Genomic DNA, 24313 nt, shown 5'->3' with positions numbered 1-24313 from the left:
CTGTCTGTCTGTCTGTCTGTATGCCTGTCTGTCTGTATGCCTGTCTGTCTGTCTGTCTGTCTGTATGCCTGTCTGTCTGTATGCCTGTCCGTCTGTCTGTATGGCTGTCCGTCTGTCTGTATGCCTGTCTGTCTGTCTGTATGCCTGTCTGTCTGTCTGTCTGTCTGTATGCCTGTCTGTCTGTATGTATGCCTGTCTATCTGTCTGTCTGCCAGTCTGTCTGTACGTCTGTCTGTCTGTCTGTATGCCTGTCTGTCTGTCTGTCTGTATGCCTGTCTGTCTGTATGCCTGTCCGTCTGTCTGTCTGTACGTCTGTCTGTCTGTCTGTATGCCTGTCTATCTGTCTGTCTGTCTGCCGGTCTGTCTGTCTGCCAGTCTGTCTCTCTGTACGTCTGTCTGTCTGCCTGTCTGTACGTCTGTCTGTCTGCCTGCCTGTCTGTCTGCCTGTCTGTCTGTACGTCTGCATGTCTGTCTGTCCGTCTGCATGCCTGCCTGTCTGGCTGCCTGTCTGTATGCCTGCCTGTCTGTCTGCCTGTATGTCTGTCTGTATGCCTGTCTGTCTCTCTGCCTATCTGTCTGCCTGTTTGTCTTTCTACCTTTCTGTCTGTATGCCTGTCTGTCTGTCTGTATGCCTATCTGTCTGTATGTCTGCCTGTCTGTATGCCTGTCTGTCTGCCTGTCTGTATGCCTGTCTGTCTGTCTGCCTGTCTGTCTGTATGTCTGTCTGTATGTCTGTCTGTATGCCTGTCCGACTGTCTGTATGCCCGTCTGTCTGTCTGTATGCCTGTCCGTCTGTCTGTCTGTATGCCTGTCTGTCTGCCTGTCTGTGTGCCTGTCTGTCTGTCTGTCTGTCTGTATGCCTGTCTGTCTGTCTGTATGCCTGTCTGTCTGTATGCCTGTCTGTATGTCTGTCTGTCTGTCTGCCTGTCTGTCTGTATGCCTGTCTGTCTGTCTGTCTGTCTGTATGCCTGTCTGTCTGTATGCCTGTCCGTCTATCTGTATGCCTGTCCGTCTGTCTGTATGCCTGTCTGTCTGTCTGTATGCCTGTCTGTCTGTATGCCTGTCTGTCTGTCTGTCTGTCTGTATGCCTGTCTGTCTGTATGTATGCCTGTCTATCTGTCTGTCTGCCAGTCTGTCTGTACGTCTGTCTGTCTGTCTGTATGCCTGTCCGTCTGTCTGTCTGTCTGTATGTCTGTCTGTCTGTATGCCTGTCTATCTGTCTGTCTGTCTGTCTGTCTGTCTGCCAGTCTGTCTGTCTGCCAGTCTGTCTGTCAGTCTGTCTGTCTGTACGTCTGTATGCCTGCCTGTAAGTCTGTCTGTCTGCCTGTCTGTCTGTACGTCTGTCTGTCTGCCTGTCTGTCTGTACGTATGTCTGTCTGCCTGTCTGTCTGTCTGTCTGTACGTCTGCATGTCTGTCTGTCCGTCTGCATGCCTGCCTGTCTGGCTGCCTGTCTGTATGCCTGCCTGTCTGTCTGCCTGTATGTCTGTCTGTATGCCTGTCTGTCTCTCTGCCTATCTGTCTGCCTGTTTGTCTTTCTACCTGTCTGTCTGTATGCCTGTCTGTCTGTATGCCTGTCTGTATGTCTGCCTGTCTGTATGCCTGTCTGTCTGCCTGTCTGTATGCCTGTCTGTCTGTATGCCTGTCTGTCTGCCTGTCTGTATGCCTGCCTGTCTGTCTGTATGCCTGTCTGTCTGTCTGTCTGGCTGTCTGTATGCCTGTCTGTCTGTATGCCTGTCTGTCTGTCTGTCTGTCTGTATGCCTGTCTGTCTGTATGCCTGTCCGTCTGTCTGTATGGCTGTCCGTCTGTCTGTATGCCTGTCTGTCTGTCTGTATGCCTGTCTGTCTGTCTGTCTGTCTGTATGCCTGTCTGTCTGTATGTATGCCTGTCTATCTGTCTGTCTGCCAGTCTGTCTGTACGTCTGTCTGTCTGTCTGTATGCCTGTCTGTCTGTCTGTCTGTATGCCTGTCTGTCTGTATGCCTGTCCGTCTGTCTGTCTGTACGTCTGTCTGTCTGTCTGTATGCCTGTCTATCTGTCTGTCTGTCTGCCGGTCTGTCTGTCTGCCAGTCTGTCTCTCTGTACGTCTGTCTGTCTGCCTGTCTGTACGTCTGTCTGTCTGCCTGCCTGTCTGTCTGCCTGTCTGTCTGTACGTCTGCATGTCTGTCTGTCCGTCTGCATGCCTGCCTGTCTGGCTGCCTGTCTGTATGCCTGCCTGTCTGTCTGCCTGTATGTCTGTCTGTATGCCTGTCTGTCTCTCTGCCTATCTGTCTGCCTGTTTGTCTTTCTACCTTTCTGTCTGTATGCCTGTCTGTCTGTCTGTATGCCTATCTGTCTGTATGTCTGCCTGTCTGTATGCCTGTCTGTCTGCCTGTCTGTATGCCTGTCTGTCTGTCTGCCTGTCTGTCTGTATGTCTGTCTGTATGTCTGTCTGTATGCCTGTCCGACTGTCTGTATGCCCGTCTGTCTGTCTGTATGCCTGTCCGTCTGTCTGTCTGTATGCCTGTCTGTCTGCCTGTCTGTGTGCCTGTCTGTCTGTCTGTCTGTCTGTATGCCTGTCTGTCTGTCTGTATGCCTGTCTGTCTGTATGCCTGTCTGTATGTCTGTCTGTATGCCTGTCTGTCTGTATGCCTGTCCGACTGTCTGTATGCCCGTCTGTCTGTCTGTATGCCTGTCTGTCTGTATGCCCGTCTGTCTGTCTGTCTGTATGCCTGTCTGTCTGTATGTCTGCCTGTCTGTATGCCTGTCTGTCTGCCTGTCTGTATGCCTGTCTGTCTGTATGCCTGTCTGTCTGTCTGTATGCCTGTCTGTATGTCTGTCTGTATGCCTGTCTGTCTGTATGCCTGTCCGACTGTCTGTATGCCCGTCTGTCTGTCTGTATGCCTGTCCATCTGTCTGTATGCCCGTCTGTCTGTCTGTCTGTCTGTATGCCTGCCTGTATGCCTGTCTGTCTGCCTGTCTGTATGCCTGTCTGTCTGTCTGTCTGTATACCTGTCTGTCTGTCTGTATGCCTGTCTGTCTGTATGCCTGTCTGTATGTCTGTCTGTATGCCTGTCTGTCTGTATGCCTGTCCGACTGTCTGTATGCCCGTCTGTCTGTCTGTATGCCTGTCCGTCTGTCTGTATGCCTGTCTGTCTGTCTGTCTTTCTGTCTGCCTGTCTGTCTGTACGTCTGTCTGTCTGCCTGTCTGTCTGTACGTATGTCTGTCTGCCTGTCTGTCTGTACGTCTGCATGTCTGTCTGTCCGTCTGCATGCCTGCCTGTCTGGCTGCCTGTCTGTATGCCTGCCTGTCTGTCTGCCTGTATGTCTGTCTGTATGCCTGTCTGTCTCTCTGCCTATCTGTCTGCCTGTTTGTCTTTCTACCTGTCTGTCTGTATGCCTGTCTGTATGCCTGTATGTCTGCCTGTCTGTATGCCTGTCTGTCTGCCTGTCTGTCTGTATGCCTGTCTGTCTGTATGCCTGTCTGTATGCCTGTCTGTCTGCCTGTCTGTATGCCTGCCTGTCTGTATGCCTGTCTGTCTGTATGCCTGTCTGTCTGTCTGTATGCCTGTCTGTCTGTCTGTATGCCTGTCTGTCTGTATGCCTGTCTGTCTGTCTGTCTGTCTGTATGCCTGTCTGTCTGTATGCCTGTCCGTCTGTCTGTATGGCTGTCCGTCTGTCTGTATGCCTGTCTGTCTGTCTGTATGCCTGTCTGTCTGTCTGCTCTGTCTGTCTGTCTGTCTGTCTGTATGCCTGTCTGTCTGTATGTATGCCTGTCTATCTGTCTGTCTGCCAGTCTGTCTGTACGTCTGTCTGTCTGTCTGTATGCCTGTCTGTCTGTCTGCCTGTCTGTCTGTATGCCTGTCTGTCTGTCTGTCTGTCTGTATGCCTGTCTGTCTGTATGCCTGTCCGTCTATCTGTATGCCTGTCCGTCTGTCTGTATGCCTGTCTGTCTGTCTGTATGCCTGTCTGTCTGTATGCCTGTCTGTCTGTCTGTCTGTCTGTATGCCTGTCTGTCTGTATGTATGCCTGTCTATCTGTCTGTCTGCCAGTCTGTCTGTACGTCTGTCTGTCTGTCTGTATGCCTGTCTGTCTGTATGCCTGTCCGTCTGTCTGTATGCCTGTCTGTACGTCTGTCTGTCTGTCTGTATGCCTGTCCGTCTGTCTGTCTGTCTGTATGTCTGTCTGTCTGTATGCCTGTCTATCTGTCTGTCTGTCTGTCTGTCTGCCAGTCTGTCTGTCTGCCAGTCTGTCTGTCAGTCTGTCTGTCTGTACGTCTGTATGCCTGCCTGTAAGTCTGTCTGTCTGCCTGTCTGTCTGTACGTCTGTCTGTCTGCCTGTCTGTCTGTACGTATGTCTGTCTGCCTGTCTGTCTGTCTGTCTGTACGTCTGCATGTCTGTCTGTCCGTCTGCATGCCTGCCTGTCTGGCTGCCTGTCTGTATGCCTGCCTGTCTGTCTGCCTGTATGTCTGTCTGTATGCCTGTCTGTCTCTCTGCCTATCTGTCTGCCTGTTTGTCTTTCTACCTGTCTGTCTGTATGCCTGTCTGTCTGTATGCCTGTCTGTATGTCTGCCTGTCTGTATGCCTGTCTGTCTGCCTGTCTGTATGCCTGTCTGTCTGTATGCCTGTCTGTCTGCCTGTCTGTATGCCTGCCTGTCTGTCTGTATGCCTGTCTGTCTGTCTGTCTGTCTGTCTGTATGCCTGTCTGTCTGTATGGTATGCCTGTCTGTCTGTCTGTCTGTCTGTATGCCTGTCTGTCTGTATGCCTGTCCGTCTGTCTGTATGGCTGTCCGTCTGTCTGTATGCCTGTCTGTCTGTCTGTATGCCTGTCTGTCTGTCTGTCTGTCTGTATGCCTGTCTGTCTGTATGTATGCCTGTCTATCTGTCTGTCTGCCAGTCTGTCTGTACGTCTGTCTGTCTGTCTGTATGCCTGTCTGTCTGTCTGTCTGTATGCCTGTCTGTCTGTATGCCTGTCCGTCTGTCTGTCTGTACGTCTGTCTGTCTGTCTGTATGCCTGTCTATCTGTCTGTCTGTCTGCCAGTCTGTCTGTCTGCCAGTCTGTCTCTCTGTACGTCTGTCTGTCTGCCTGTCTGTACGTCTGTCTGTCTGCCTGCCTGTCTGTCTGCCTGTCTGTCTGTACGTCTGCATGTCTGTCTGTCCGTCTGCATGCCTGCCTGTCTGGCTGCCTGTCTGTATGCCTGCCTGTCTGTCTGCCTGTATGTCTGTCTGTATGCCTGTCTGTCTCTCTGCCTATCTGTCTGCCTGTTTGTCTTTCTACCTTTCTGTCTGTATGCCTGTCTGTCTGTCTGTATGCCTATCTGTCTGTATGTCTGCCTGTCTGTATGCCTGTCTGTCTGCCTGTCTGTATGCCTGTCTGTCTGTCTGCCTGTCTGTCTGTATGTCTGTCTGTATGTCTGTCTGTATGCCTGTCCGACTGTCTGTATGCCCGTCTGTCTGTCTGTATGCCTGTCCGTCTGTCTGTCTGTATGCCTGTCTGTCTGCCTGTCTGTGTGCCTGTCTGTCTGTCTGTCTGTCTGTATGCCTGTCTGTCTGTCTGTATGCCTGTCTGTCTGTATGCCTGTCTGTATGTCTGTCTGTATGCCTGTCTGTCTGTATGCCTGTCCGACTGTCTGTATGCCCGTCTGTCTGTCTGTATGCCTGTCTGTCTGTATGCCCGTCTGTCTGTCTGTCTGTATGCCTGTCTGTCTGTATGTCTGCCTGTCTGTATGCCTGTCTGTCTGCCTGTCTGTATGCCTGTCTGTCTGTATGCCTGTCTGTCTGTCTGTATGCCTGTCTGTATGTCTGTCTGTATGCCTGTCTGTCTGTATGCCTGTCCGACTGTCTGTATGCCCGTCTGTCTGTCTGTATGCCTGTCCATCTGTCTGTATGCCCGTCTGTCTGTCTGTCTGTCTGTATGCCTGCCTGTATGCCTGTCTGTCTGCCTGTCTGTATGCCTGTCTGTCTGTCTGTCTGTATACCTGTCTGTCTGTCTGTATGCCTGTCTGTCTGTATGCCTGTCTGTATGTCTGTCTGTATGCCTGTCTGTCTGTATGCCTGTCCGACTGTCTGTATGCCCGTCTGTCTGTCTGTATGCCTGTCCGTCTGTCTGTATGCCTGTCTGTCTGTCTGTCTTTCTGTCTGTATGCCTGTCTGTCTGTATGCCTGTCTGTCTGTATGCCCGTCTGTCTGTCTGTCATTCTATTCTCACCTTTTCTCACCACAAATTGAATTACAAAAAAGATTATTTATGTATCTTGTACTTTACTCTCTTATTATTGATAAATAAAGTATCTATATATCTATTGTGTAATAAGAGATGAGGACAAACATCAGAATTCAAGGTTTTTCCAATTTATGAAAAAGCAAATGTGCAATAATCATAACGAATAAATGAGAGCGACGGTCCAACACACCTGTAAACAAATACATAATAAATAACTAGACTGCAGCCAGCATGTACAATAAAAGAGCTTTGTGACACACACACACACACACACACACACACACACACACACACACACACGCCCTCTGAAAATAACATAATGACAGAATGAATAATATTAATGCACAATAAATTATTAGATATTTCTTTGTTTGGGGTCAATGCATATTTTAAAATAACCTGCTGCATTCTGGATGTCGATTACCATGGCAACGCTTGAAGCTTTGAAGCATACGTTTTTTTCTATTTTTAAATATTCATGTTGTTTTTTAGCCTAAAGTATCATCAGTGATGGTCTGAGACTGTTTAAGTACATTTGTTTTTATGTTGGTTAAGTACAAGATGATATCCTGTGTCTTCAACACCAGAGGTGTGTTTACTCCAGTGTGTGTGTGTGTGTGTGTGTGTGTGTGTGTGTGTGTGTGTGTGTGTGTGTGTATGTGAGGCCTCACTGCTTCCCCTACATGAAGGTCTAGACAGACACACATTGCAGTGGAGCGTTGCTAATGCTTCGACTGCTGCATCGCAACCGAGCGCTGCGGGGTCTGGTGGAGAGTCACTGCAAGAAATGTGGCTTTAACGAAGTCGTCTTGAATTCCCTCTGAGAGTTCGACCCTCAGGTTTGTGATGTTTCTCTGCTGCTCCACAGACTCACCTGTGTTTACACGCACGCCTTCGGTTCCTCTGATAACCCATCAGGATTGTTTACAATAACTCCAGCGTGGGAAACACTGCGTCGAGTAGTACGCTGAGAGTGTACGGTTTCTTTGTCCATGCTCTTGTTTCAAAGTGTGCGTACTGAGCCCAGCAGAAACGTCAGATCAAAGTTTTTAATTAAATATCTTTAGAAGTTACAGTTATGGCTGAAAATAACAACAGAAATATGTTTTTCACACACTTGAACTGCAATTCAAATCACAAGTTGCAGAATTTCATCATTTTTAATGTACGCTTTTCAAAGTGACAGTTTTGCTCATTTGCAACCGACTTTCCTGCGTGTTGTTGTGTTATTGAGCTCCAGTCCCGTCAATACGTTCACAGGTCAAATAATCTCAAGGTTAATTCACTAAATGCTCCGTCTGACATGTGTCTTTGTGCATCACTCCCTGCGTGACTTGTGATTGTCTTCTATCATTTCACAATTCCCTATATGTGTGTCCTGCAGTTTGTTCAGATGATATCTGTGTCTGAAGGCTTTGTGTGTTATTGTGCTCAGGTGGACATTTCTTGCAGTGGACAGTGGACGGGAGGGGGGGGGGGGGCTGCAGTGTGTGTTTGCTCCACTGGACATGTTCTCTGGTTTGGACAGCGGAGAGCCAGCGGACTCACTGTCAGATTAGCTTTGAGAATCATTAGCGCAGCTTGATTGTAGCCACGAGCTGAAGCCCTGCTGCAACTTCTGTCTTCATGTGTCCTTCAGATTGTGTTGAAGGGTTACTGGAAAACACTTTGTTCTTCAGTTAACTTCAGCTTTAAGGTCCAGGGTAATGTCTGAAGATGATCCACAGTCGTTGAGTCTCTTTAAAGATGCTTCCAGGAATGACTCTTTTATATTCACACTTCTGCTGCTGTTGGGAAAAATGTTGATTTCCTTTTTTTTTACTGAAAGCACCATCATCTAAATAATCGTCTCACAGAACTATATTCAAAAGGATTTCACCATTTCCTGACGTCACCTGCTTCTTATCTCCATCAACAATCTCCACATAATCGCATCATTTTCTCATAATTTGGTTAAAATGTGCAATTATTTGGATGGACCTGACCTGTCTCATATCACAGACACACACAGACACACACACACACACACACACACACACACACACACGCACACACACACAGTCTTTCTTGCCTTGTGCTTCTTACAGCTTGTTGACACAAATACCAGGCCCTGATTGGTTCACATTAAGGTGGTCCGCGTGGGGCGGGGCCCCATCTCGCTCCATTACAGACACCCCAGAGCTTATCAGAGCCGAACGCTTCCAGGAAACACGACGCCGTAAAAGCTTTCTGTGGCTTCTCAGAGCCCGGCCGTCCACTCCACTGCATAAACAAAGCTCTCTATGTGGCTGTGTGTGTGTCACCGTGTGTGTGTGCGTGTGTGTGTGTGTGTGTGTGTGAGCCTGACTCAGACTATGTTGTTTCTATTTATGTGTGTGTGTGTGTGTGTGTGTGTGTGTGTGTGGGTGATGCCTTGTTAGGCAGTGTTTGCAGCGGTGTGTGTGTTTGTGTCCACTGCACTGATGCCCAGTTTGCAGCGGATCAATGCAGCGTCCACGTTATCCTCCTCTCAGCAGCCTCATTAGCCGCGCAGCTAACAGTCAGTGCTGTCATCTGAGCGCCATCAATCGTTTCCTTCATCATCATCAAGTCACACTGAGCTACATCGCTAAACAACAAGAAGTAAAAACGCGTGTTATATTTACCATATTTACTGTTCGTAGTTTAGCGTGTTAGCATGCTAATGTGTGCTAATTAGCGCTGAACACAAATGTCATTAATGTTGCAGGTCATAAACCAAAGAAGTGGGCAAGATGACGGCAGAACAGTGGGGGGAGTGGACATGTTTAACTGCTGGAACAGAAAGGGAATCACGCAAATCATTCATCTTCGAGGCGACATAGCAAACCTGTCCCTTCCACAAGGACAAGGTGCTGCTGGGCTCCATTGTCTCCAGTCCAAACACTTTGGCAGCTCTGAATGAAACAGGCACCACAAGCAGTGTTGACCTTGTGTGAGCGTCACGTTGTGGACTCACCTGTCTCTGGTTCTCTGTCTCGAGTCGCAGCCGAGCCTCGATGCAGCGCCGCGTCTCCAGGAAGGCCTGGCGCTGAGCCCGGTCCGACAGGTAACTGATGAATATCCCAGCAGTGTTCATACACATGAACAACACAGCCTGAGCCGCTACCTGAAACACACAGACAGACAGAGGGGCATCACACATACAGCTTGTTTTGAGGAAAAGACAACTTTTCTCGATTTTAAGTTGTTCACATAAACAGAGATCCAGTAACTCGTCAAACCACCAGGTTTCCGTATGATTTCTTGTATTTTATTCCCGTGTTTGTTCAACGTTCTCACTCCTAAATGTACCCGTATACTGTTGGAAGACGATCAAGACTTGCTTTTTCTTTGTGCTTTGCAAAAACAGTATCTGCTTCAATCCAAATAACCTGTTATTTGGTCATTTGCAGGTCAAAAAGTGTCAAAACTCTGGACTATGTTAGATTTCTTGTGTGTTTTTGGGAAGATTTGATGCTTTTACTGTATTAGAGAGTTTAAAGTTGACATATGATGTAAATGAAGGGAAAGAGAAATGGGAAACGACATGCAACAAGGGTCCCCGCCTGGACTCGAAGGATATTGCCATCCATGTCAGGGCTTTCAGGGCGTCCCAACTAGGGATACCAGAAATCAGTAGTCGATACAAAAACACACAGTTCTCGATACCAATTCGATACCACGGTAAAACCAAAAACAAGCCAATAAATCGCACGTACATCAACATACAGTCCTTTATCACAGTTTGCATATTGTTTTTTGTTAGGAAGTTAAACACTTCCTTCTCTAATATCTATTTTATATTGCTGTAAAAACATCCTTCACACAACTCAAATTATTAAATTTTCTCGCAAAAGAATACAATTTTACAAGAATACATTTGAACACATCATGATAACGTTACAATGTATTGTCCTCTGGTTAATGTGGGATAAACAAACTATATTAATATTCTAAGTCTTAGAAATAAAATAAAGTATTGATACTTAATGATTAAAGGATTTAGTTTGTCTCACTTTGAGTTTTAGAAATTATATAAAAAAATAAAAAGGTTTTGGGTAATGTAAACAGGAAGTATAATACAGCCATTCAGCGAGTTAGCCCTGTGCAAAAACATCTTGAACTATTTAAAGTATGAAGAATGAGCTATTAGCAGTTCCTGTTTTCAATAAACCCATAACTATCGATGGATTACTCTGATACTCAAGAACAATCAAAAACCTGATTATTCTCAGCTAAGTTCTGCAGGTATAAGGAGCATCTGTCTTAAGGACATGTGTGTCTTATTTAGTTTGTCCTGTTATTATCTATCTATTGTCTGGGCTGGCACAGTATGTTGCGTGTGTGTCTGTGTGTGAGTGGAGCAGCACTCTAACTGCATGTTGTGTAAATACGGCATCTATTAGGCGATCTCATGACCTTGTGCTGCATTACTTTAACATGTAAAGACTCCTTTAGATAATGCAACATCCTGAGGCTGTGACACGATGACATTGGCTCTGCAGATAGTCTTTCATGTCTGTAATACAATGTTGACTGTGTTTGCAGATGAACTGCTTCATTTATCCACAGACGACTTGTTTAACATGTAATCCCTTTACAGCGTCTCTGCATACGTTACGCTCGATGTCAAACATGCCCAGGACTCACTGACCTGGGATCTTCTAGGCTGGAGACCCTGTCATGAGTAGTTGTCTAAGTCCTACTTCACTTCAGATGTGGATATGAAGTAAACTGCTGGAGTGCTGCCAGATTTAGTTTCCTGACTAAAATCCCAGTTTTTGTTGAGAGCGTCTCCTCTGCCTGAGGTCTCTCCGTCACACATTAATGATCTAATGACATGTTTGTGTTCGCAGTGAGCAGAAGCAGATTCTACCAGTTGTTCATTGGGGAACTATTGGGGCTGCAGTTCATTCTGTGTCTCAAAGCTTCACATTGTGCAGCATGGTGGGTTTTCTGTGGTGAACCAATAATGAGCACATTTACTGCTGCCGATAAAAACACATGAAGAACAGAAGCTTTATTTTCCAAAGAGATCCCATGTGCCTCTTAAACGTGAGGATTCCTAAGTGTCCATGAATGGGACTTTGTGTGGCATTTGTAAATATAGTTTGCAAAACCAGCTGCAATAAAACGTGTCAAGAAGAGATTATAAATGTATGTCGGAGGTGAGTGTGACGTCTTTTATTTCTACCATCATAACAAGTCGGTGAGCCAAGACACGACCTGAAGAGACGAGAACAAGTGAAACCAGAGACAGGAGAACAGAGTCAAAAGAATAAACCAGGTCACTGATCTCCATCAGCGGGGAGAACAATGAACCTGCGTGGCTCCTCCATTACATGTGTTCACCTCTTAACTCCCACCGCTCTACCTGCGGGACACTCGCTATAACTTTCACGACTGTTCTGTGTGCGCGCATGGAAAAATAAATCCTCCACTTCCTCTATTCTGTAAATGGGAAACAAACGAAGTGGCTTGACTTCTGCAGCCAATCAGCAACAGAACAGTGTAACAGACACAGATGTATATATTCAAATGCAGCTGGTGCACAGAAAGATAAAGGGAGCGGGTGGGAGCAAGCGGGACGGGACATCTGGAGTGTCGAGTTCAAATATCAACAATCTTTCTCCAGATTGTAACGATCTGCTTGTTCTTTGGTGTCCTGTTTTATGTTGAAGTGTTCACTCCCCCTTGTTATATGTCTAGTTGTACTTCCTGTCTGTGTCTTTACCCTCCTCCTCTGATTGTTAATGTGTCCATTTACTCTGCCCTTGTGTTTTTGCCTTTCTCCCCCAGCTGTGTCTTGTTCCCTCGTTTGGTGTCTGTGTATTTATCCCTGTCTGTGTTTTGTCGGATTGTCATAGATGTTCTGCTCGTGTTCTGCTCGTGTTCTGCTCGTATTCTGCTCGTGTTCTGCTCGTGTTCTGCTCGTATTCTGCTCGTGTTCTGCTCGTGTTCTGCTCGTGTTCTGCTCGTATTCTGCTCGTGTTCTGCTCGTGTTCTGCTCGTATTCTGCTCGTGTTCTGCTCGTATTCTGCTCGTGTTCTGCTCGTATTCTGCTCGTGTTCTGCTCGTGTTCTGTTCGTATTCTGCTCGTGTTCTGCTCGTATTCTGCTCGTGTTCTGCTCGTGTTCTGCTCGTCCCCTGATTGGTTTGTGTTTTTGTTACTTTGTATTTTGTTAGCTTCGGCTTTATTTCAATAAAGCTCGCTTTTTGTTAAGACTTCGTCCAGAGTACTGCATTTGGGTCCTCACCTTCACCCCAGCGTGACAAGCCTTTTGTTTAATATGTTCTACTTTCAGAAAGTGTGGAACTGCTTTGGGACCTGAGAGTCCCCCAAATACATGAATGTGGCCACGGACAGAAAAGGGGAAACTTGAAACTCCTATTTAGTGATTTTATGTTTCTACCAAAAGTGTGATTTGTATATTCTCAGTGGGAAATATTTATGATAAATCATAGTTTGTAATGCATACTCAAGAATTCATTAGCAAATGAGTAATTAATGCCCAAAGAATACGGTTTTATTGTAATCTTGGACTAAGGTTATATGTCAGTTAATAGAGTTTTGGCTGTTAAACACAACATCTTTTGAATTTGCAAAATTTTAGTCGTTACCATCCTCAGTAGATTTGTGATTTACAGGTTCCAAAGCAAAGGATGGAGGAAGCAGCTTCGTACCGTTTCAACAACACAGTGACTCAGAAAAACACGGCTGCCCTCCCTAATTCTTTGAAAGATGACTCTATGAAGACGGAAGGCTTTCATCAGCCGTGATCCTGTAAAGTGGAGAGCAGCGTGGCCCATTAAAGCAGCAGAAAGCACAGCTGATGTAACTCTCTGCAACAAGAGTATCCTCCTCGGCGGATTTCACCACCATCACCTCCACCCACCCGGCTTCCTCCTGCCTGCTGGAGCTTCACATGACGCAAGTGTTCAAACAGGTTGGCTGATAGTTCAGATGAAAACCCTTCACTGCCACACACGCACACACATGCACGCACACACTCACACAAGTTAAGATGTGAAATTGAACTGCTGTTGTTCAAAATGATCAGTTTAGAAGAATGAAACTTTATGTATCCATGGTCCTCCCATGGGGTGATGCATGTGTATGTGTGTGTGGGGAGTAGTCACAGCCACAGACATGTCAGGACAGGCCCTGAGCACCTGCGACCTTCTGTCGGGTCGATGGTAACCCTCCGTCTGCAAAACTCTTGCGCGATGGTTAAAGTTAGAATGTGTATCAGCTACTGGGAGCAACAGGCAGGTGTGTGTCACATGACATGCAGAGGCTACTGCTTGTTCAGAACAACAATAGAGGCGCCTCAAGAGGTTAGCGTAGATGCTGCAATAGCGTTAGAGCTGGAGAGTGTCTTCATTGAAAGAAACTGTGACGTATACAGTCAACCCTGAAGGTGTCACAATGTAGTTTTAACACCTTCCTTTTCAGTATAAGGCTTAGATATTGCATATTCCTATGACATGTGTTTTACTACAAATGTATCCTGGGGCCAGGTAGTATTCTAGATATCTGTACACATTGTACAGGTACTTACAGACCATGTTCCAGAAACAGATACACAACGAAACCAACAAACAAAAACAAATCTAAGTGATCTACAAGTCAAATGGAAATGAATGAGACACTCTGACGTTACAAGCCAAAAACCTTTTTTTCCGTCTACACTGAAAAAGCTACAAACACACCTGTGTATGTGTGTGTGTGGACGAGGCTTCAGTAAGTAAAGTGAGAAGGAACTAAACAAAGAATGAACAAAACAACAATATGACAACACCTTCAACGTCTCATGGAAACTACATGCTTAATATCTGGCTACAGCCACTCAGCTGTTGTGTTGGTGAAGCACTGACCTAACCAGGTAAGCTGAGTGAACTCATCTGTGCAGGTGGAGCATGAGTCAAGTGTGTGGACACCTGCACGTGACACAGGTTACACTCCAGCAGGGAAGGACATAACTGTTGTACAGTGTTGGAAGCAAAGCTTTGTAGAATATAATATTAGAGCATTAAGATTTCCATTTATAGAAACCAAAAGTATGTGGACGTGAAGTTTAATGTGCTCTTCAGAACATGATGACCAGCACCTGTATTGTTGACACACACACATCATGCGGTGCTCCACCTGCACGGCTGTATTGATCGTAAATTGCAGATGCATCCAGTCAAAGCATGGTGGAGACAAACACAGCCACACTGGTGACTCGGTGCATTTCAGCTTAAAAGCTTATACAACAATCTGTTTTCCAAAAATAACTAAATGCCAAGGCAGGTTTATTATTTGAGGATTTAGTATGGTGATATGTTCCCTCTTCACTTCCTGTTTCCCTTGGATTCTAAAAGCCACCTCATGGTGAGAATGTGTCTTCTGTGTGTCTTCACAAGGCCAGATAAAAGGTGTCAAATCCTAACACAGAAATGTGAGAATCAAATCAAATGGATGATGATCACATGGGTGTAAACACACAATGTGTCACGTTACACAGAGCCGAATTCTCCCAGAGGTGTCCTCTTCTACAAGGGAAACAGACTGGGTGATTTAAACCAGTGAAAACACAGAAGAAAGCAGTTTCATGTTAAGAATCAGTGTTTCTCCGGTGGACACAGGTAAAGGTTGGAGCTAAAGGTGAAGTCTGCTCTGCTTGTTTCTCTTAAGATGCAGACGTCTGGTTCAAATGTAGAGTTGTCTGATAAAACTGTATGAAACGTTTGACGATGGGGATACGACACCATGACACCAGAACTGTTGGAAACATGTTGGATAACGTAAGAAAACAACTCAACCAAATATATAACAAGTCATTGTTTGACATAATAATGCAGAAATGTTACGTATTATATCTTTAAGCCTGTTTCATTGCTCCCCATCTACCGACTAAGTGAAAGTGCTCTCGCTCTTACACTCGAGGCACAATTGTGTCACAGCTGATAAAAAGCTCAAACAGACAGTTCGGTGTCCTCTGCCGCTGAGAGAAAGCTCTGAAGTGCTCGGCCGCTGTTTTGCTGTGCAGTAGAAATTGCTGCACTGAGAGCACATTTCAAGAGAAAAGAATTGAGCATGAAAAGGGGATTTTCTGACTTCTCGTGCTCTCGACAGCTCGACGCTTAGTGGAGAGTGAGTTGACATTTTATTTCTTGCTTGTTCCAACACCTGGAATCACACTTTGATGTGCAAAACTGACGTTTTTGTTCATGTTTTCTGATGCTGTTCAATGTGTGTTTACACTCATTCAACCTATATTTGAAATCTGAAGAACATTGAGGAATACAGCCGAGTAAAACACGAAGAAACAGATCAATTCAGATGAAAGTGGCGATAGGAAAAGCATAAGAATAAATGAAGCAATTCCAATTTAAAGCGAATGAATCAACTAAAACAACAATAACTGGAAGTAAAAGAAGATGAAATCGAACATTTAAATTGCCGTAAGGATAACACTGAGTTAAGTGAAGGAGGAGTCAGGAAAGAAACAACATTTACATGGTCAGAAATATTGCGCACTGGGCCTTTAAGGTTCTATTTAGTAAAACTGTTTTAATTTCTTCTGATGATGGCGGAGGTGGTCATTAATTCAGTGGAGGCGGCCCGCCTCTGCATGTTGCCATAAAGAAAAGAAATCTCTTGGAGTATATTTCACATTCAAAACTGAATATGTGTAGGAGTTTTCTTTACGCTACACACACACACACACACACACACACTCACAGAGCGTTCTCACAGTCTTCTCCCCGGAGGCTCTTCACTGTATCTCACAGAGGAGCCTCCCAGTGCATTACGGTGTGTTACTGTGTGTTGTTGTCAATCTCTCCCAGGACGCCATCAGCATTGATTCAATTTCTAAGTCGCCCCCTGAAGGCCTCTTCTCCTCCCACGGAGACGAAAAATTAAAACCCCATAAGCTGCTGCAGCTGTGGTAGCTGCAGCGGCGTCCATGTTGTTTTGGGAAAGAGCAGCGCCAGCTCGCCATAAAGGGCATCAGCATGGAGACCGCCGGTGCACTCATTAAAGGCAAATGCCAGTGATGTGGATGTTTTTAACAAGGCCTCATTAAGAGCAGCGGACCAGGAAGAGGCGCTGCTTACAAACAGCTACATGGGAAATAATGAGGCAAGGTTAATAATAGTAATAATTATCATAATGTTTTCAATTTGATTCAAGTGTGAGTCGCGGCGTGACATGGAAAATATACACACATTTATAATCAGTTAAGAGTCTGTCCTCCAGATTTAACCGTGCATAAATAGAGCACAGAAGTACGAGAGTTAGCCTTTAACGAGACTAAATGATTTGCAGACACATCAGACTCCCACACAGCATCAATATCTCAGAGCTCTCAGTTCCCTCGCTGCACAACGACTGGCGTGATATCACATTCACAGAGGAGCCTTTACAGAATCACATATGTTCTAGAAGAAGCAACATGGGCAGTTTTGAAAGCTGTCGGGCCTCCTCAGTTTAACCTGCTCTTATTATCCGATGACGGCTGTATGAAAACATGTTGGAGGGGCAGCTGGCTGTGAGCAGCAGAGCTAAACCTCCAGCGCTGGTCTCTGCAGAAAAGCCTCCTCTGCCAAATGAAGGGATTTATTCTGTGGCTCCGAGGTACAGAAGAGGACATGATGATTAACTGGGCTTCACACGCTCAGTTATCTGCAGACCACGAGATGAAGACGCTCCACAGTTAACGCACACTGTCCCAAGATATTACGTTTTAAATGTAACATGACATGGACAGCCTCCATTAATAATTCATGTTGCACCAAGTACAACATCCCTGTGCTGTTTGCACACAGACTGTGAAGCCGTGTGTGTGTTCTCTCAGTGGACACACTGTCAGCATTTAATCCAACTGTGGCCAGTGTGTCTATTTTAACTAGATTAAACCTTGTGTAACTGGAGTGAACACGATCTAACCGCCATAAATCTGTCCTGTAACCTGGACATGAAGACAGAGCTGGATCACACCAACACAAGCTGTACACTGGCTTTCAGTAATGAGCCGTATCAATAGACCTGCATGTGGGTGAATGACTGAGCAGCACAAAGAACTTCCAGCCAGGAGTTTCAAATAATAAAATCCACACTGACGGTAAATTACAGCAACATGTCTGAGGTGTAAACACGTCGAAAGAGCTGATTTTATTCATGCTTAATGACATATTGCCAAGAAAGCTCTGAGCACATCTCTGGTAAACACGAGATTTAAAGTGCAACATACCGTAGAGAACAGTCTGGAAATAATATCTGTCAGGGACGAGCTGATACACAAATAATAAATGAGTTGGACAAAATACATTACTGGTAGAAATGTTAGCTTCCAAACATGCATCGCTAAAGTATTCACTCAACATTTAGTCAGAGTGGGTGAAAGTGGAGAGGACACTTTGTGGCGGTGTTATGACCAAAGTTCAGGAACTGGAGCACGCTTCTCTTCCTCCTAATATTAATAATAGTCAAACCCTCTTCTCTCCCTCCCACCAAACAACCTTCTTCTCCTCCTCCTCCTCTCCCAGCAGGCTCAGCGGTGCTCATCGAGACGTATCCCTACTCTGGCCACACCACGACCCCGATCCGCCATGTTCATCCCCTCCGATCGACCCCTTTTCACCCGCACACGCGACCCCGATCATGACCCTAACCCAACCTCTACCGTATCTCTAGCCATCCCAAATAAAACTACGTCTGCGTCTTTAGTGAACATGCTGTACTCCAACTCTCCAGTGCGTGACGTCAACACTTCCCTTCGCAGCTCGTTGTGTCCCAATGAATGTTCCTTCCCGTGACACAGATCGCAAGTTTCCTCTTCTCTGTGAACATCAGAAAGTTGCATTCAAGGGCTTCATTTTTGAATTCATTCTAGACCACACAGATCTGTGCTCCAAATATGAATCCCATGGCATACGGCCTATATGTGACTCGTTACCATGACAATATCTGATGTCATCCAGCAGACGGTTCTAGAGCCACGGCAGATTTTATTAGTCACCGTTAATACGGAGAACGAGTGAAAACAAAGGGAGGGAGTACGGATCCAGAGACGTGTAACTGACGTGTGCAACAAGGCCTTTTGTTTACTTATGTGCACATGTGTGTGTGTGTGGGGGGGGGTTACATACTGTACCACCATTACTACAGATCAGACCACGACCGTTCCTCACCGTGCCCCTTCTGTCAGAGAATATACTGAAGTTAAATGACTGAATTATGGATGTTTATCGTGTAGAACTGCAGACATGTGAGCAGCAGTGTAGCCTCCATGCTAACGCTAACGCTAGCTATCCCTCTGTCTTCACAGGGAAACATTTACTGAGCACACAGTGAGGAAGTTTAGTGAAGTAAAAGAAGCAATTCTACAAAATACTCTCTTACAAGTAAAAGTACAAAAGTCAGAGTCATAATGTAGCATCTGGTAAACATCTATAGATTCTATAATAATACATCATAATTACTTTTTTGTGTTCATAATTCGAATTTGCAAAGTATCTGAAATTGCGACTGGTGACCACCGACTAAACATTTTGTATTTGCCAGTAAGTGCACACAGCCGTAAACCTTTGGGAATGTTTAGAGATATACAAGCGTTGGTACCACCCATTATAAGAAACTTTACAGCTGTTTGAGTGGAATAATGTCCGAGTCGTACGACGTACGTAAACAACGCAACAAACGGACACAGGATAAGCGAGGCAGCGTCATTCGCACGCTAAAGTGTGGCTAAAAGCAAGTACGTCTCTGGCCTAACTCACAGGACAACAGCTTTCCTGTCATGAAGAAATCCACTCAAATGCACCAGAAACTGTAAAATACAGAGTTTTCAGTGTTTTCTCGTCTGTGATTATTGCAGATAAAACACTTTGATGCAATATAAATGTTGAATGGACCTACAGAACATAGATTATACAGTATTAAGACATTATCGGTGTAACGAGCTGCTTCGACAGTCTAATCTCAACCTCTCTTCCGTGCTCGTCTGTAAACAGCTCCTCTGGCAGCTCCACAATCACAGCTTGGCTGTTTTCTCAGGCTGAACGTGTAAATTGGACTAACGCCTGCTGACACGACGAGTGAACGTCTGCAGGAGACATGTGTGTTACAGCGGCTCATTTCAAACATGGCGCGATGAAAGCTGAGATGTTCCAATATGTTCCCAACGTGTGATCAGAAGCAACCGCATGACGAAGCGCTGGATTAGCTTTGCATATCATCTGGGTTGCTGAATGTATTTTTAGAGTTTGAATGCATATTTGAATAAGAACGAGGGGCTGCCGAGGCTTACAGATGTGCAGGAAGAAGCCTCGCAGCCTCTCAACGCATCAATTTAACCACATTCGTGCTTCCAAACATGTGTCAGTGATGTGAAGTAGTCACTATAAACTGCACCTTTAGCTGCTTTCAGGTTTAATACGTTAGTAATCATTTGCCATATATAATACAATAGAAAACTAAATTCTGTACAATAAGGTGTTGCTTTTGATACTTATTGACACCTTCACCTTAGGTGAGGGGTGTGAATTATTCTGGATCACAGGGGACAAAACACACCTGTATTACATTTACAGCAGTTACCGTTCTGCAAAGAAATCCATGTTGTACGAAGGATAAAAGTTGATACGGTTGTAACTTTGCAGTCGTAATAAAGTAAATGTAAAAACGGTATTTAGTTAAGCAGGTAATGTGTTTACCGTGTTAGCTTTGCTGACTCGCAAATAAGGATTAAAGATGAGGAACAGGCTGATGGGAATGTATTAGTTTCGCAGGTATTAAGTCATAAATCTGACTCTTAGAGAAAGTGACATTTTGACACGATTGCAGAAGAAGAAAGAAAAAGCATAAACACAAAGAAAGGAAATTAAAAAATCACTCGATCACTATTGACATCCATCAAGTCATGCAGCTGGCTTTGCAAAAAATAGAAAACAGAGTTTAGATTAATGGCCACACGTTTAAAATACTGACCCCACATTACCATCTGCCTTTCTTGAAGCCTTCCACTAAATCAAGTCGAAGATGTACGTCCATGTTTTGGACCTTCCTAAGAGTCATCAAAGCTTTCCTGAAGGCAGAGGCTCGGCCACGCCAGGAGGAGCATCCTGCATGTTTACAGCCGTGGTTTTTAGACAGCGACCTTTGACCCCTGACAAACCTTCTCTGAGTCCGACAGACGATGTCACGTGTGCACTCTCCCCGTGTTGTGGCCTTTGGCGGTGCTCCTCTGAGCATGTGATCGTGACATTTCCCCACAGCTCAGCCTGCAGCTCAGCAGCATGCTCGTCTCTTTAATGTCACTTTATGGATGTAACCTCTTGTTTTTTATCCTCAGAGCACGAAGAAGGAAGCGGCATCGTGGCGTTCCCCACCGGCCCGCCGTGTGGCCGTAAACAACTTTGATGGATCGCTGCCCGAATGCACAGATTCATTGAGTGCTGACATGCACATCTGACACGTGTATCTACGCTGCGTCTTCTCCTGTTTCCTCTCATACTTCAGAGTATATTCATATTTTGCTGCGGCTGATTTATTGACCCGGTCCGCACAAGTCGACGTTACACGACCTACATACGACGATACTGCAGCTCCCCCCTGCTCTTGAGATGTGTCTTTAATAATACGCATCACAAAGCAAATGCATAATGTCTCGGTGTGTCGTGTTAGTGTTGGGCACGATTAACGGTTCACGTTCAATCAATCGCTGCCAGATTTTGCATCTGGGTGAGAGATTATGGGGTTTGTGAGAGGAGCTTTTATTTTGTGTGTGAAATGTTCAAAATGTATTTTTTTAACAACTGAAATGAGATTTGTGTTATTACAGAGAGAGTAAAGGAACAAAAGATAGCCAACACTAATCATAATCATACAACAGTAATACAGATTATATCCAGAACATTGAACTTTGTCTGATTTCACATCTGCACAGGGACTTCAATACTAAACGTGTTTTCACCAACAAACATATCCTTTTTTGTGTTGGTTTAAACGTGCCTGGATGTTGTGTCCACGTGCTCCCAAAGCTTTACGTAGTTTATATTCAGTCCTTAGCTAATTCAATTCCGGTAATTCAAAAAGATTGTGCCAAGTACAAAGTACAAGCAATGAGTTAACATAAGCGGTGTTTCAAATTCATTTTTTTACCCAAATGTTTGAATTATAAATTCCCAGAATTGAAGTGTAAAACTTGTATCTGTATCACACTTCCTGTTTGTTATCTTGTAATGCCCGAGTGGAGTTTGTAAAGCTCTGTGTGATAAACTGGCACATTGTGGTAAAAACAACAACAACTTGCAGTTTGGATGCCAATAAACAACAAAGCATGTTCTGTATGTTGGAGACGTACAGAAACTTGTTTTTTATCATTTTAAATACAATCCATGCAACTCTTAGGAGTCTTAAATGCATGTAAAAAAGTCATAAGAAATAATTTCTTGTCACATACAGTCCTTTCAACTAAATGTACTTTCCATAGTAGATGTAGAGGAATCAGAACATCTGTATTAAAGCAGAGCCTTCAGCCATCGAGCTCCTCTCCAGTGGAACCAGCTTCCAGTTTGTGTTCGGGAGGCAGACACATGGCAGCTCAGACTCTGAAGAGGGGCAGCAGGGTTTGCGCTTGAGACACGAGCTGCAGGTTATTTCCCAGAGACCGTTCCGGGCAACTGAAAACCGGAACTCCCGGGACACACTCCCCCAGACGACGAGCCACACGTTCCACGAGAATACAATCGCAGAGACGGAGAGGAACGTAGACTGTAAACACAACATGCACTCTTTTTTTAGATGATGTTTTTAGTTTTACGTCACATTTCCTGTCTGGTTCAGTCTCAGTCACACACAGGGAGAGACTCACTGAACATAGTGGATCTTTTAGCAGCTAAAGAGACAAAGCTTCCTCGTACAGAGCGATGCTCATAAGGACTCAATTCTCAGAAGATTGTTATGACGTTTTCTCAGATTGTCCACTGACAGTCGAGACTAAATCCTAGTGATACGAGTTATTTCTAAATGTCTTAAGAGTTTGTGAAGAAAGAGAAACGTGTAACGATCTGCTTGTTCTTTGGTGTCCTGTTTTATGTTGAAGTGTTCACTCCCCCTTGTTATATGTCTAGTTGTACTTCCTGTCTGTGTCTTTACCCTCCTCCTCTGATTGTTAATGTGTCCATTTACTCTGCTCTTGTGTTTTTGCCTTTCTCCCCCAGCTGTGTCTTGTTCCCTTGTTTGGTGTCTGTGTATTTATCCCTGTCTGCCCCCGTGTGTTTTGTCAGGTTGTCATTCATGTTACGTCGTGTTCTGCTCGTCCCTTGATTGGTTTGTGTTTTTTTGTTACTTTGTATTTTGTTAGCTTCGGCTTTATTTCAATAAAGCTCGCTTTTTGTTAAGACCTCGTCCAGAGTACTGCATTTGGGTCCTCACCTTCACCCCAGCGTGACAAAACGAAGTGATCACAACACTGAGATATTTAGCATGATCATTTCACACAATAAATAATATAGCTATCAGCATGTGTTCTCAAACATTATGACGGCAACTTTTAAAGTACGGCTTAAAAGTTATGCAACATATTAATTACCACAACACGTCTTAATAGAGACTAAAGTCTATGAATTCCTAAATGACTCCTAAGCTACGACTCCTGGCTGAAATGTTTAGGCTAAGTTAGTTTGTGAATACAGATATTAAAAACAGAGCTTAAAGAGTGAACATTAGACACACACAGCGTCCAGCAGGCTGATGGTGTTGCTCTCTGTCTGCTGGATGTGTACAAAGGTAAAACTGATAATGTCTCAGGACTGTCAGTCAGCTTCTTGCAGAGATCGTTTGTCCCTTCGTGCCACGTGAACATATATTAAACATCGTTCTTTACCTTTTCTAGCCTTTAAGTTATACTTTTGCAAAATAAAACAAAATGCTAAACAGCCTTCAGTGTTAAAGAAGGAAACATTTCCACATATGAAATATGTATGTGTATCTGCTCTGGTTGTGAAATAGAGAAGCTACTTGTTAGCTTAGAAGCTAATTATCATTACATAGTAACATTCACTGGAAGTGTTTAATAAGCGCACCATACTGGCCAACTGAATGCATTTACAATCTGTAAATACAACATGAGTCCAACAGACAGTTATTATAGTTATGATACTTCAGTCCAGAATAACTTGTATCATGTGACATTTCACCGGTCCAAACTCCTTCACTCTCAGATCTGCTTTAATGAGTCAAAGTCTGCTGTTGTGCTCTTTGACGGCCGGTTGGATAATCACCCAAACCAATCACAGCTTTGAAGGCGGGATTAAGATTTAGGATGTTTTCTTCCTGTGCCAGAGCCAGAAAAAAAGGCCCCGAAAAAATGGAGACGCAGGAAGCTTTTAAGCCAAATTATAGAAATTAGAACTCTTACTTAACATACGTGTTTGACTCACATGAGGAAACATATTCTAGAACCAGCAGGTCAGCATGAAATTAGGAAACACGTGTCGGTGTTTTAGCGACTCTTTCTTAAAGCGAATGGTTTTCCTGCCGGCTCTCATCACACATGACGGACAGTCATTGTTGCGTAATCGCAGGGTGGCAACCTGCGCGCAGCCGCGAGGCAGATTCAAGGTGAGCTCGGTCATTTCATTGGCAAGTGAGAAAACTGCTCGGATTGGACTCAGTGTCCCTCTGACCTCTGAACACTCTGTGCTTTCACTGCGACTCCAGCGGCACCAAGCTAATGTTGAGATCTTACTAACTGCACAAAGCTTTATGAGACTTTACGTCTTAACAAGTCTTTTGCCGAGTCCTAAAAATCTTATTTCCGGGGAAAATATCGTACAATATTTCCCCTTTTCCTGTCGTTGTAACAATTCTGTAAATACTTGAAATAATACGGATATTTTTTTAAATATGTCGTATCTATTTGGGGTTTTTTTTTGGGGCTTTTTATGTCTGTAATGATGGTGAAGTATAGATTAGGAAAGGGCGAGAGAGAGAGAGAAGGGGGGCAATATACAGCAAATGGCCACGGGTCGGACTCGAACCAAGGATTGCCGGGCGAGATGCCGGGCGAGCTGCCGGGGCGCCCGTCCTATGTATTTGTATACAGAATGTTTATCACG

General features: G+C 44.8%; 1 protein-coding gene across 1 annotated transcript in view; it reads right to left on the bottom strand.

Moving 5' to 3' along the window:
- The window catches only part of adcy8 (adenylate cyclase 8 (brain)), an 87815-nt gene that overhangs the window by 48992 nt on the left and 14510 nt on the right, over positions 1-24313 (bottom strand). Inside the window, 1 exon segment of the mRNA XM_029453256.1 lies at positions 9177-9326. Coding sequence (XP_029309116.1) covers positions 9177-9326 — 150 coding nt within the window.

The sequence above is a fragment of the Cottoperca gobio genome, chromosome 17, assembly GCF_900634415.1.
Source record: "Cottoperca gobio chromosome 17, fCotGob3.1, whole genome shotgun sequence".
Taxonomy (NCBI): Eukaryota; Metazoa; Chordata; class Actinopteri; order Perciformes; family Bovichtidae; genus Cottoperca; species Cottoperca gobio.
The sequence above is the reverse complement of the archived record's forward strand: the minus strand, read 5'-3'. Positions and strand labels throughout refer to the sequence as shown.